The sequence below is a fragment of the Chinchilla lanigera genome, unplaced genomic scaffold, assembly GCF_000276665.1.
Source record: "Chinchilla lanigera isolate Chin_1 unplaced genomic scaffold, ChiLan1.0 scaffold00180, whole genome shotgun sequence".
Lineage (NCBI taxonomy): Eukaryota > Metazoa > Chordata > Mammalia > Rodentia > Chinchillidae > Chinchilla > Chinchilla lanigera.
The window spans coordinates 444,087-456,596 of record NW_004955581.1 but is presented as its reverse complement, the minus strand read 5'-3'; the positions used below and the strand labels follow the sequence as shown (position 1 = coordinate 456,596).

Here is a 12,510-nt window from a genome sequence, read left to right as displayed (position 1 = left end):
CCCCGCGCTCAGCCCCGGCTCTCCGTCTCCGCGCAGGTACGCGAACATCGCCGCCTTCGACGTGTACGTGGGCCTCACCAACCTGCGGGTGGCCGGCGCGCACACGCAGTGGTTCGCGGTGCACCGCGTGATCCTGCACCCCACCTACGAGGTGGGGCACCCCGTGGGCGGGGACGTGGCGCTCGTGCAGCTGCAGTCGCCCATCGAGTTCTCGGACGCCGTGCGGCCCGTGTGCCTGCCGCCGCCCACCCTGCAACTGGACGGCAGCGCGGTCTGCTGGGTCGCGGGCTGGGGGCTGGTGTCCCCGGAGGGTGAGGACGGCGGGGGGACGGCAGGGGCGCGCGTGGTCCCTGGAGCAGGGGCCGCCGTGGGGCGGGCAGGAGGTGCAGCCTGGGAAAGGCCGGGCGTACCCACGTGCCGGGGACGGTCCGAGAGCAGGCGCAAGCCCTCACGCGGACCCGAGGCTTCCCTGGGGAGCAGGAAGCACTCTGCGGCGGGGGAGGAGCTTCCGCGTGGTGGGACCCAGGCTGGGGGCCGGCCGGGCGGGGCCTGTGCCCTGAGCCCGCCCGCCTGCCGCCTGCCCCCCTGCCACCTGGCCTCCCTCTCCCCAGGCCCGCCCTCGAACCAGCTGCAGGAGGCCCAGCTGGCCCTGGTCTCGCAGACCCTGTGCAGGATCCTCTACGGGCCCTCCGCAATCCAGCCCGACATGCTGTGCGCTGGGAAGCTCGAGACCGCCTGCGAGGTGTGTCCCACTGGCTTGGTGTGGGGGCACGGCCTGGGCCTCTGCCGGGCGGGAGCCCGGACTGCCCTGTGGAGCCGTGGGAAGGGGGCGCTGCACCCCACGATCTCAGCAGGCCCTTCCTTTGCAGGGTGACTCGGGGGGCCCGCTGGTGTGCGAGGTCAACCACACGTGGGTGCAGATTGGCATCGTGAGCTGGGGCCTGGGCTGCGCCCAGCAGCTGTACCCCGCAGTGTTTGCCCGGGTTTCCCATTTCTCCCGTTGGATCCGCCACCACATGGAGAGAACACCCCCTCCGTCCCAGCCAAACTCTGCCCCGGCCCCCGCTCGGGCGTCCTTCCTCAGCGTGCTTGTGACAGCGTTGGCCGGCCTGGCAGTCTGAGGGCCACCGGAGCATGCCCGGACCCCCACGCGGCGCCTGGCCATGGCCAGGCAGGGTCAAGGCTGGGCCCAGCCGTGCCTGCAAGGGGCCGAGCGGGGAAGCGGGCTGGAGGGGGAGGCGGGAAGCGGGAGACCCCGAAGCGCAGATATTAAACGTTTTCGAAGCAGCGTCTCAGCTCCTGCCCCGTCTGTGGCCCCGAGCAGCCACGGCCTCTCCCGCCCGCCCAGCAGAGCCCAGGCCTGCCAGGCGCAGGCGTCCATCCCTGCGGCTCCCTGGGGAGCCTCTCAGGAGGCACCCGGGGGAAGCTGGGCGCACAGCCAGAGTGGAAGCAAGGAAAATAACAATAATAAAATAATAATAATAGGGGCTGGGGATTTAGCTCAGCGGCACAGCGCCTGCCTGGCGAGCGCAAGGTCGTGAGTTCAATTCCCGGTACCGGAAAAAAAAAAAAAAAAAAAGGAAGCGAGAGCACAGGTCACTGGGAAGGTTTCTAACCTGTAAGTGGAAAAGTGCTGAAAACATCAAACTTGAACCGGAGTGAGGGCGGCACAAGGGAGGGGCTGGGGGGCCCACGCGGAAGCCACCACAGAATGAGCGGGCACAGGGGCCCGGTGCCCACCGCTCCTCCTCCTGATGCAGCCACCTCGGCCGAAAATACCCGGAAGGACTGCACGAGCGCAGGGTGAGGACCGTTTCCACAGCGCTGGCGTGGCCGTCCGGTGTCGCAGTCCCTCGGAAGGGGGCTGGGCTCCGTGCGAGTCACCTGGGGCTGGGGCCCACAGGTGTGGTGCCAGCCCTGGAGCCCATCTGTAACGGGACAAGGGACACCTGTACTTCAGAGTGCTGCTTTAAATAAAGATAAAAAGGTGGGAAGAGGTCACCTCAGCAAGATAAGTAAGAACAAATACACAAAACAAGAACCGACCAGGAGGAAAACTACCGAAACAAAATGTGAGAAACCGTAAGAGAAGTACAGTTCTATGCAAGTAAATGTTAATGCAAGGAAGTAATGTTATCTTCCTGCATGGTGGCGCACGCCTGTAATCCCAGCACTCGGGAGGCTGAGGCAGGAGGATCACTGCGAGTTCAAGACCAGCCTGGGCTACAAAGTGAGCTCAAGGCCAGCCTGAATTGCATAGCGAGATCCTGTCTCCAAAAAACCCCCCAAAAAACTACCTCCTGCCGAGATAGAAAGTTTAAACAAACCAAATTCCATAAACGAAATGGGGAAGTGTGATAGAAGACATTTCCTCCCAGGGAAAGCCTCCCTGGGCGGGGTGCCTTGGGAACCGCACTGACCCAACTGCGGCCCTGGCTGGGCCCAGCCCAGGGCCGGAGAAGGTGCCTTCCCTTCCTCCCCGGGCAGGCAGGTGTGGACACAGCAGTGTGAGCTTGCCTAGTGCAAGCTTGGACAGTCCAGCCCACAGGCGCAAGTTGAGAAATCCAGTGAACCCGTGGAGTCCTGCGTTATTTTCTAAAACAGTGCTTTATAATCCAGTAGGATCTATTCCAGTCGTTTGCGGATTAAATATTAGGAAACCCATGGGTATCGTTCATCACTTCATTGCACTGCTAAAGAAGAGTATCAAAAAGTGTTTGAGAAATCCAAAACCCATTTCCAATTACAAAAAATGAGACCAAAATCAACAGTTTAAAACCGAGTTTGATGAACGGCTATAATCTCAGCATTCAAAAGGCTGAGGCGGGAGGATGGCCTGGAGTTTGAGGCCAGCCTGGGCTACATGGTGAGTTCAAGGCCAGCCTGAACTATGTAGTGAGACCCTGTCTCAAAAAGACCAAAAAAAAAAAAAAAAAAATTGACAAGAGTCAATCTCTTTCATGACAAAAGCCCAATAAACCAGGAACAACTGAGTGTGGTGCCCAGCACTCTGGGAGGCTGAGGCAGGAGGATCAAAAGAGCTCATTAATTAATAGAGCTGGAGATGTAGCTCAGTACAAAGGCTCTGGATCCAACCCCCAGGGCTGAAGAGCAGGAATGCAGGGGAACATCCTGAGCACCACAGGGCCACGTCTGACGTTCCACAGGCCCCCGACCCACTGCCCCGCGTGAGCCGGCCTGGCCCTCAGCAGGAAGAGCAGAGGCGCTCACACAGGCGGGGACAGTGGGCTCCTGTGCTCGTGCAGTGTGGCTCTGCGTTGAGAGCGTCTGTGAAGAGCCCACACGTGCAGTCATGCGTGTGCACACGCGCGCGCACGGTATGAGCTTCTTCGCAGCCCAAAGGGCCGTAGGGTCAAAGCCACACGAAAGTCGGTTGCGCAGTGTACAGCAGCGCCTCAGCTCGAGAGCAAACTTAATTCGTTCCCGCTTCTGGGAAAGATGGCCACGTTCGTGTTCTTCACCCGGCGCAGAGCTTGAGAACAAAGACAAAATTTTGCCAAATGCTTCTGCTTGTGAACCACACTGCTCACAAACACGCGTTTGTGAACTGAGGCACGCCAGACTGCTCACCGCACCGGCGAGGGCGGCAGCGTATGCTCAGAGCTGGCGGCCGGCCGCGGTGTGGGGGCTGCAGGGTCTGGGCCCCTGCGGCAGGCCCAGCTCGGCCCGCAGCGCCTGGACCCCCTCTCCCGAGTCACAGGGCCAAGGCGGGAGCCACGCTGGTGTCCACAGACGGAACGCAGGGACAGGCAGCAGTGCCCCTTCCAGCAGCCCAGCCTTTTCCACTCCGGGTCCAGCTTGCCCACATCCCCCAGGAGGCCTGTGTCCAGGACAGCAGGCATGGGCACCAGCCAGCTCCGTGGGCAGCACCTGTGAGGCCAAAGACCCTTCCCACACGCGGCCCGGGCTGGCCCCCGAGGACACCAGGGTCAGCCACGCTGAGAGGACGTCCCTTGGGTTGCTGGCAAGGGCCCACAGCCAGGGTCACACAGCTGCAGTTCCCGGCTGACATAGACAGGAGGACCGGAGCCCACACCCTCAGAGGGAACCCAGGAGGGGCTGCAGAGCAAGAGGAGGCTCAGCCCCCAGGACGCCCAGGATGGGGGCGGGGGAGCCCTGGCAGCCAGCGGGGCAGGGCGTGGGCCAGAGGTCAGGGCCTGGTCCCCGCAGAGCCCCTGTAACCACACGCTGACACCAGGCTTCCCTGCCCGGCGGCCAGAACCCCAGCCCCCTCCCTGCCCCCAGGCTGTGCCCTGCTGCACCCCACCGCCCACCTCCGTGTGCTCTTCTAGTGCTCACGGGTGCCCGGGCAGGCAGCGAGTGGGGTCATGTCCCGCTCTCGTGGACGCAGTGTGCATCCGAGTGTAGGCCCCACCCCTGCCCCACCCCATGCCCGGCCCCCACTGCGCCACCCCCATCAGGGCCTCCTGCACCCTGCAGGGCCGCCTGAGCCCTGGAGCCGGCAGTGCAAGTGCCCCCAGCTCCCCTGGCACGGTCCCTGGCGCTGCCCGGGAGGGCCGGCACCCTGCTCTGGGGTGTGAGCAGCGAGACACGAGGGAGATGCACCGACAGCTCGTTCCCGCGCAGCTCCTGCAGGGGAGCTGGCCCCGCAGGACGGGCCGAGCGCCCCACTGCTGAGGAGACTGCGGTGGCATGACGGCTGGGACCTGCTCCCCGAGTGGCCAGCCGGGGCCTTCCTGCGGGCCTGGGCCCTGGGTAGGGAGGACTCCGGACGGGGGCAGTGTGAGGGTGGACACACCGGCCTTCCGCAGCTTCTTGGCGGCGGTCACCGAACGGTGCGGGGCTTTGGACTCACGAGGCCGTGGCGGGTCGGGCTGGGGCATCGCCCCGTCCACGGGCTGGGAGGAGAACAGGATTGGGGTGGGGTCTATGCTGGCAGGGCGAGCTGCTGAGGAAACCGGGGTCCCCTGTCCCTGCAGGGCCCCACACAGCCAGTCTCGGGCCGCAGGCCCCTCCCGCTTCTGCTGGGAGGCAGCCCCCAGGGGGCGCACAGAGGAGGGGAAGGGGCTGCGGGGCTGGGTGCGCCCCCTCCACCCGCCTGGGGCTCCCCAGCCCAGGAGCCCTCCTCCCTCCCGCCCCGCCCGCTCAGGGCTCAGAGCCCCAGGCCAGCTGCTCCCTCCAGGGTGGGGCTCTTGGTTCTTCGCGCGTCCGCGCCCCGTAACTCAGTCCCCAGAGATCCCCAGAGCCTCCGGCGCCCAGCACAGCCCCGCGAGGCAGGGGGAGGGCTCTGGAGGTGGGGAGGCGCTTGGCCACTGGGGGGGGGGGGGCACTGGGGGAGGGGTCCCCAGGTCACCCAGAGGCTGGGGACCCTTGGTGGGCCGGCAGACAGCAAATGCCTCCAGGAATAAGTGTGGTGGGAACGTCGCAGGTGCCCGGGGTCCTACACATCCGGGACCTCTGGCAGAGGTCGGAGTTTCTGTTTGCAGTGAGAACACACAGCAAGGTCCTGCGACTGTCTCTTTCTGAGGCCTGAGGGAGCCACCCTCCCCTGCCTCCCTGTCGAACTCCCGTCCGTCCCCTCTGTCCCCCACAGGGCGCCCGGCGGGTGGCTGGGGTGCAGGGAGGGGACACCCTGGGGAGCCCTGAGGGGAGGGTATGGCCAGGCTCTGTGGGCCCCAGTCAAGCCCCCAGCCCTGCGGAAGCAGAGGGACCCCAGGGCGCACCCCTCCCCAGAGCCAGCCACGGGGCCCCCCCTGGCCGCGGCAGCGCCCGGCAGAGGCTCGGTCTGCGCTGCGGCGGCTGCCGGCCACGGCCACGCTGTGTGGTCCTTGTGGGAGGCTTCATTTATTTTTCTTTCTTTTCCCCTCCTCTTCCCTTTTCATAAAACACGAGGGAGCGGAAGGCAGACCTGACGGCCATCCGTGCCCGCCTGAGACCCGTTGAGCGCGGAGCAGCGGGCCCGTCACACCCCCCGCCAGGCCGCCGGCCTGCAGGTCCCACAGCACCCACCTGGCTGACTTCCTCAGGTGATGGCGCCTCTGCCAGTCCCCGGAGCGCCGCCACCCCCAGCCGGGGCAGCCCGCTGACGGTGGCACACGGTGGCCCCAAACCTGTGGTCCCAAGCTGCCGTCCAGCACCCACCCCAGCCGCACCAGCGAGCACACCTGCACAGCCACCGCCTGGCCTGGCCTCCCTTCAGGGCCCTCCTGCCTGGGCTGCAGGGCCTCCTGTCCTCGCTGGGCCACAGACTGCCACCAGCCAGCCGTGCCCCTCACTGCCACCAGGACGGGGCCAGGCCTCCTGGAGCTCCTGGCACCTGCTCAGAGCCCCCACAGCCCTGTCCTGGCGCAGGGCCCTGAGGCGCTGGTCCCTCCAGCCAACACTCGCCCTGTGCTAGAACACCAGCCAGGGGTCCCTACGCTCTCGAGCGGCCCTGCCTGTCCTCCTGTGGATCTGATGCAGGGAGGACCCCGCCCCTCAGCCCCTTCTCCGGCCCTACCCTCGGGAGGGCAGCCAGCTTCTAGGGGACGTGCCTTTGGGGACAAGAACGGCCCTGGAGGGTGTTCGGGGTGGGAGAGAAGCAGTGCGGTTGTTCTCGAGAACCTGGGCTGCCAGGAGCTGGGCCTGTGGGACCTGCAGGGCGCAGCAGAGGTGATGCCTCTGCACATGTCTGCAGCACAGAGGAAAGATGCCCGCACAGAGAAACAGGCCTGCAGCCATGGCCACCCCACACAGCAGTCACACAACCCCAGAAGACTTGGAGGACCACACCCCAGCCACCTTGGAGAGGCCCCAAACCCTGAGCCTGAGGGCTGCAGAGGCAGCTGGTGCTTGCTTGTTGACTGTCGCTCCCTGCAGGGTTCTCATGCCCAGGAAGAGTGCCTACCTTAGAGCCTAGGGAAACCAGGCACCGTGCCTCCCGGAGTGAGCCCCTGGCACGAGTGTCACACATGGGGCCGCCTCAGGAAACGTCCCCTGCAGGCCAAGCGTCTCAGACGGTCCCAGTCCCTGAACAGGCTTGGTCCTTGCTCCTACCATGAAGAGGCGGGGGGCCAGTGGCTCATACCAGAGGCTCTGCACCTGACAGCGGCCGCACCACCCTGGCCAGGGCTTCGGCAGATGGGGCCCAGGCCACGGCTCTGCGGGTGGGGTGGGCCAAGGAGGCTGCAAGTCCAGGGGCTGCAGAGCTGTCCCTGCCACCACCCAGAGACAGGTGACTTCCAGCCTGCCCCCTGCCCAGCCCCACAGCCCAGCACAGGCCTGGGTGCCCACGGCAAAACAAGGCCAGGCGAGAGGAGAGCCTGCCGGCACAGGGCTTGAACAGGGGTGCCTGGGCCGTGGGCTGACGCCTGGGCCCTGGCCAGGCCCTGGGAGGTGGGGGTGAACGCTGAGGCCACACAACAGGCTTACAGGAGCCACGCACCCACCTGGGAGCACACCTGTGCACACCCCAGTGCAAAGTGCAGCCATGCATGCACACACATGGGCACACGCTGGTGCACATACAAATGCACGATGCACACTCATGCTGGACCACACCTGTGCACACACGAGCAACCGTGCACTCACGTGCAACACTTGCACACGTGTGCATGTTCGAGCACACATTTGCACACAACACAGAGCGCACTGTGCATGCAGTACACCCCACTGGAGCACACAGTGGCACACTGCACATCCATGCACACAATGTACCCATGCACACACGTAGCTGCACACTTGTGTGCATACAAGTACTCGTGTACACAGGAGCGTTTGCACATATAAGCACACACACATTCCAGCAAACATGCGCACACTTGCACCCTGGAGCACATTTGTGCACACATAACACACTCCTGCACACATACTCCTGCACACACACGTGCAGGTGCCCTGTATCGGCAGCTCTGGCTGGGCCTTCCCGGCTGCCCCACACACTGCCACCTCTTGGGGAGCTTGGTGGGAGCAGGGGCCGCCGGCAGCTGGACCGCAGACGCGCTCTGGAGTGCAGGCTCTGGAGTGGAGCACGGCCGTTGCTGCGTGGCGGCTGGGGTCTCCCAGGCCTGACTCACAGTCCCCGCTCGTGCAGCAAAGAGGCTGTTAGGGCCAGTGTCAGACTAACATATGGCTCACTGCAACGCTTCTAGGGCCTCCCAGTCCTGCCCTGGCACGAGGACACAGCAAGTGAAATAACGCATGCGCAGTGCCGGCCACTACCTGGGCGGCTGGGGCCCTTATATTGGGCCCGTGGGGTCCGAGGAGGCAGGCCCAGGTGACGGAGGGATCCCAGCCCCTGCAGCCCTGTTTCTTCACGGTGCCCCTCCTGCGGGCGGTGCAGGGGGCTGAGTGGTTGGGAGGCTGAGCTCTTGGCCTGGGACCGCAGCTGCAGCCTTGAACTGCTGACCCACACGCTGGGCTGCAGCAGGCGCGGTGGCCGCGGGTGCTGTGGACACCCCGGCAGGACGCACTCCGCCTCTCCCACAGGGCCCAGAGAAGGGCAGGCGGCTCTCATCGCCACCCTCCGGCCAGAAAACCTTCGGGATTCCTACCTCCCACAGGTGGGGAAACTGAGGCTGGGGTGGAAGGCGAAGGCCCTTGGGGGTGGGCGCCTTGTGGCCTGTGCACACCAGCAGCAGCCCCCTGCGGCGGGCCGGGGGACCACGCCCCTGGACAACTGCCAGCCACTCTTCCCAGGGGTCACTGCACCCAGGGGAACAAGGCCCGGGAGTCACTGCCCTGAAGAGACTCTGTCTCTGTTCCGGCCGGAGTTCCCCGCCCAGGAGGCAGGGGCACCACTGTCCCTTGAGGGGCTGGGCAGAGCACCTCAGCCCCTGCCCCAGGCTGAGTGGAAGCGGAGCCTGCAGGACAGACCTTGCCCGCAGCACACTTTGTTCCCGTGATGCCGGCCCACAGGCCCAGGGCTCAAGGCTGGGGCTCCGCCTGGGTCCCGCGGGTGTGCGGGTGGCCCTGGGCAGAAGACCCCAGGGACTAGGCCAACCTGAGCACCTTCAGGCAGAGCTGAAGGTTGGCAGAAGGGGAGCCTCCGTCCCTGTCCCTCGAGCCCTGTTCCCGCCCCGGCGGCCAGCAGACGGTGAACCGGGCTCAGCACGCAGCTGCCTGTGGACATGCAGGAGAGAAACGGAGGCTCGGGCAGGCGGGGTCCGGCGAGGCTGCTTCTCCTGTGAGGCCTCTTTCCACTGAGGACCGGAAGCAGAGGGAAGCTCCCCGGCACGGTCTGTGTGCACTCCAGCTCTCCCCCGCCCGCCAGACTGCCCGGAAGGGCGTGGACATGGGTGTAGACCAGGATGGCAGGTGGCCAGCTGGACCCAGCCTCGCAGGGCCACGAGAGCACAGGATCGGGGTCACAGCGGAGCTTGTGTCAGGAGCCCAGGGCACCTCGTGTCCGCACCAGGCTCAGGAAGGCCGGCCTCTGTCCTGTCGCCCGCTGCCCCCACCCCCTGCCCTGCTGCATCCCCTCCCTCCCTCCCTCATCTCTCTCTCTCTGTCTCCAGCTGTCCTTGTGCCTCTGCAGTGCCTGCCGTCAGGAGCCCCAGGCTCAGGACCTCCCCTGGAGTGTGGGCAGTGGTGTCTCACGTCCTGTGGTCCAGGCTGCGTGGGATCCAGCCTGGCTGCCCAGGGATAGGGACCCAGCAGCACACGCCAGGCCTCCCTCCAGCAGCCCGGAAAGAATTCCGGGAATCCTCAGGGCGGGCGGGGAGCCCAGGCACAGGAGGGGCCCAGCCTGGTTCCTCTCCCTGCATCTGCCTCAGCTGCACAAGTCCACAGAGAGCAGTACTCTACTCCTGACCAGCAGCAGCTCACAGGGCCCTCGCCTCACCCAGGCTGCCCCACCCTCCGCGGTGACGGCCCCAGCCCTGCTCAGGGTTGGCGGCCCAGCCGGGTGGGAGGGAAGAAGCAAGCGGACAGGGACCACAGCCCAAACCAAAATCGTCCCCTCAAGGAGTGTGACCCCAGGATCCAGCCGGCCGGCCACCGGTGCCCAGGTCCTTGTCCCCGCGGTTGAGTCAGGAAGGAGCCGAATGGATGGAGCAGAGGGCAGCATCCGGTCCCATGAGGAAGGAGCAGGTCAAGCGAACCAAAGAGTTTGAATCACCTGCCCTATAACAAACAAACTGGGCCCACCACCCCTGGAAAATGGCCAGCACCCGTGGGGCTCCGCCCCTTGAGAGAGGAGAGAAGAGCCAACTTTCCCCTATTCCAGGAAATCAGGTTTTCTCTCTCTCCCCCTCTCTCGGGTCCTGCACTCCATTTTTTTGAGTCTGCACCTCTTAATTTCTGCATAATAAGCCCTTGCAGTGCCTCTTACTGACAAGTCCTCAAAATTCTTTTTCCACATCAGAGCCAGGGCACCTGCGGCCGGTCCAGGAGCGGGTGTGCTGGGCTCCTTGTCCCTGCATCAGGAGCCTCCATGAACCCGCAGGGTGACCCTAGGTCCGTATCTGGCACTGCAGAGGCGTGGGCTCAGAGAGCAGCTCTGGTCTCTTGTCCCCCCAAGAAAGGGCCCCCAAAATAGATGCAAGGGGGGTGTGCCCTGCTATTGTAAGCAACTGAGTGGATAGACATATTAGATAGAAGTGTCATAGGAGTCAGACAGGGCCGGCCCTCGGAGGAGCCAGTATGGAAGGCAAGGTATCTTGCAACTGTGGGAGAGACAGGCACTCCTGCTGTGGGCCAGGCCTCAGGACAAAAGATGAAACAAATGTGCCCACACACCTCCCCAGGGGTGGACCTCAGGGATTGATATTCTAAGTAGGTATCAATCACCTTGAAAAAGCCAGGAAGAGTCACTACCCCACCCCCTACAGGAAAGGCCCCCATGTATTCATGCCGGCTTGCTACGCAACTCACTTCCCCATTTGATCCTGATTTAATCCATTTTACCTGAACAATTATGCTTGTAATCTCATTGGCTGGCTGTAGTTTTATCCTACTTCATGCCCACTTGTGATTTCCCGTCTTTCCCCACCTTGGACCCGCCTCACCTTGTGATTTTGCTCCATAAAATCCCCAGAAGGGCTGGGGATGTAGCTCAGCGGCACAAGCGCCTGCCTGGCAAAGCGCAAGGTTCTGAATTCCATTTCTGGTGTCCGCACACACAGAAATCCCTAGGAAAGGCAGGGTCGCAGGCAACCACTCGGGCCCCCTTCTGTCTCTCTCGGTCAGAAGCTTTCTTTCCTCCAATAAATATATTCCAGAAAGTCCACCTGGCTCCCTTGAAGCAGGTAGGGCGGGAAGTTCCCCTCCTAGCACGTGGGGCTCCCCAGAGCCCTCCGCACACCACCCCACAAACCCTCTGTAGCTCGAGGCCCCCATCTTCCAGCCCCTCCCCCAGCCCCACCCGGGAGTGTGAAGGACTCTGGGTGCACGTGTGCGCACGTGTGCTCGTTCAGTGGGCGAGGGCAGTTGGCCACGTGGAGGGTCCCCAGTGCCCCCCACAGAGCCCCTCCCGCCTGGTCGCAAGCACAGAGGAGCCGGGACCAGTGAGGGGAAACGGTAGGGCAGGGACCCCGCTCCAGCTGGTCCCCCTGCGCCTGTGCACCAGCCTGCCCGGTGGGTGGGACAGCAGCCCCGGGGGAAGCGGCCCCAGGGCTCACTCGGCCTGCACACGGCCCAGCAGACACAAAGACGCGAGGCGCTGCAGCTGGGCCCCGGCCACACACCACGCAGCACACAGGCTGTGAGCACAGAGCCTGTCGTGGGCCGCAGCCAGGAGGTGCACACGCCACACGTGCCTGACCCAAGGCCGCAGAAAACACGCACCATCCCTTCGCCCAGCACAGGGATGGAGGGTGCCTGGTCCCACCCAGCAGCCGCGGAGAAGGCGGGAGCCGCGGAGCAGCTCACAGACCCGGGACGCTGGGAACGCAGTGAGACGGAGGCAGAGGCAGGCTGTCCCTGGGTGGGGACATGAGGCCCTGAGTGTGCGGTGTCCCTCTCACCTGTCCCTGGCTGTTCCCCCAGAGCCTGGGCCAGGCTTTCTTCCTGGAGAAGCTGCAGTGTAAAGGGCACTCCCGGAGCACCCATCGCTGAGGGCACACAGGGGGCAGAGCCAATCCTGGCAGGATGCCCGCAGGAGGTGCCAGCACTCAACATTTTGTGGGGGCAGTTTGGAGACAGGGTCTCTCTATGCAGTTCAGCCTGGGCTTGAACTCATGATGTAGTCCAGGGTGGCCTCAAACTCAGAGCAATCCTCCTGCCTCAGCCTCCCTAGCGGTGGGACCACAGGTGTGCACCAGTATACCCAGCAGCATTCAATGTTTTGAAGGGAGTTTGAGGCTGGTCAGGAAAGCATGGGGCCCAGCAGGGGCCCAGTTTGGCTGAGCGTGGCCTTGGGATGGCCAGTCCTTGGGATGGACGTAGAGGACAGCATACCCACCATGTGCCCGCAGCCCTCAGGGCTCTAGCTGATGCATCAGGGAGAAAGCTGTGTAGGATGGCACAGCGGGCCCTGGGGCACAAGGGCACAAGCTGGTGATGCGGGAGGGGCAGCACTCACTGCTGACCCCAGGCCTGGGGCTGTGTGTC

The 12,510-nt window shown here is 64.4% G+C and overlaps 1 protein-coding gene across 1 annotated transcript in view; it reads left to right on the top strand.

Moving 5' to 3' along the window:
- Positions 1-1,288, top strand: part of Prss38 (protease, serine, 38) — a gene marked incomplete in the record, with an annotated part of 3,485 nt that extends 2,197 nt beyond the window's left edge. The window contains 3 exon segments of the mRNA XM_005414263.2: positions 37-311; positions 612-742; positions 870-1,288. Coding sequence (XP_005414320.2) covers positions 37-311; positions 612-742; positions 870-1,121 — 658 coding nt within the window.
- Between the last annotated feature and the right edge of the window lie 11,222 nt (positions 1,289-12,510).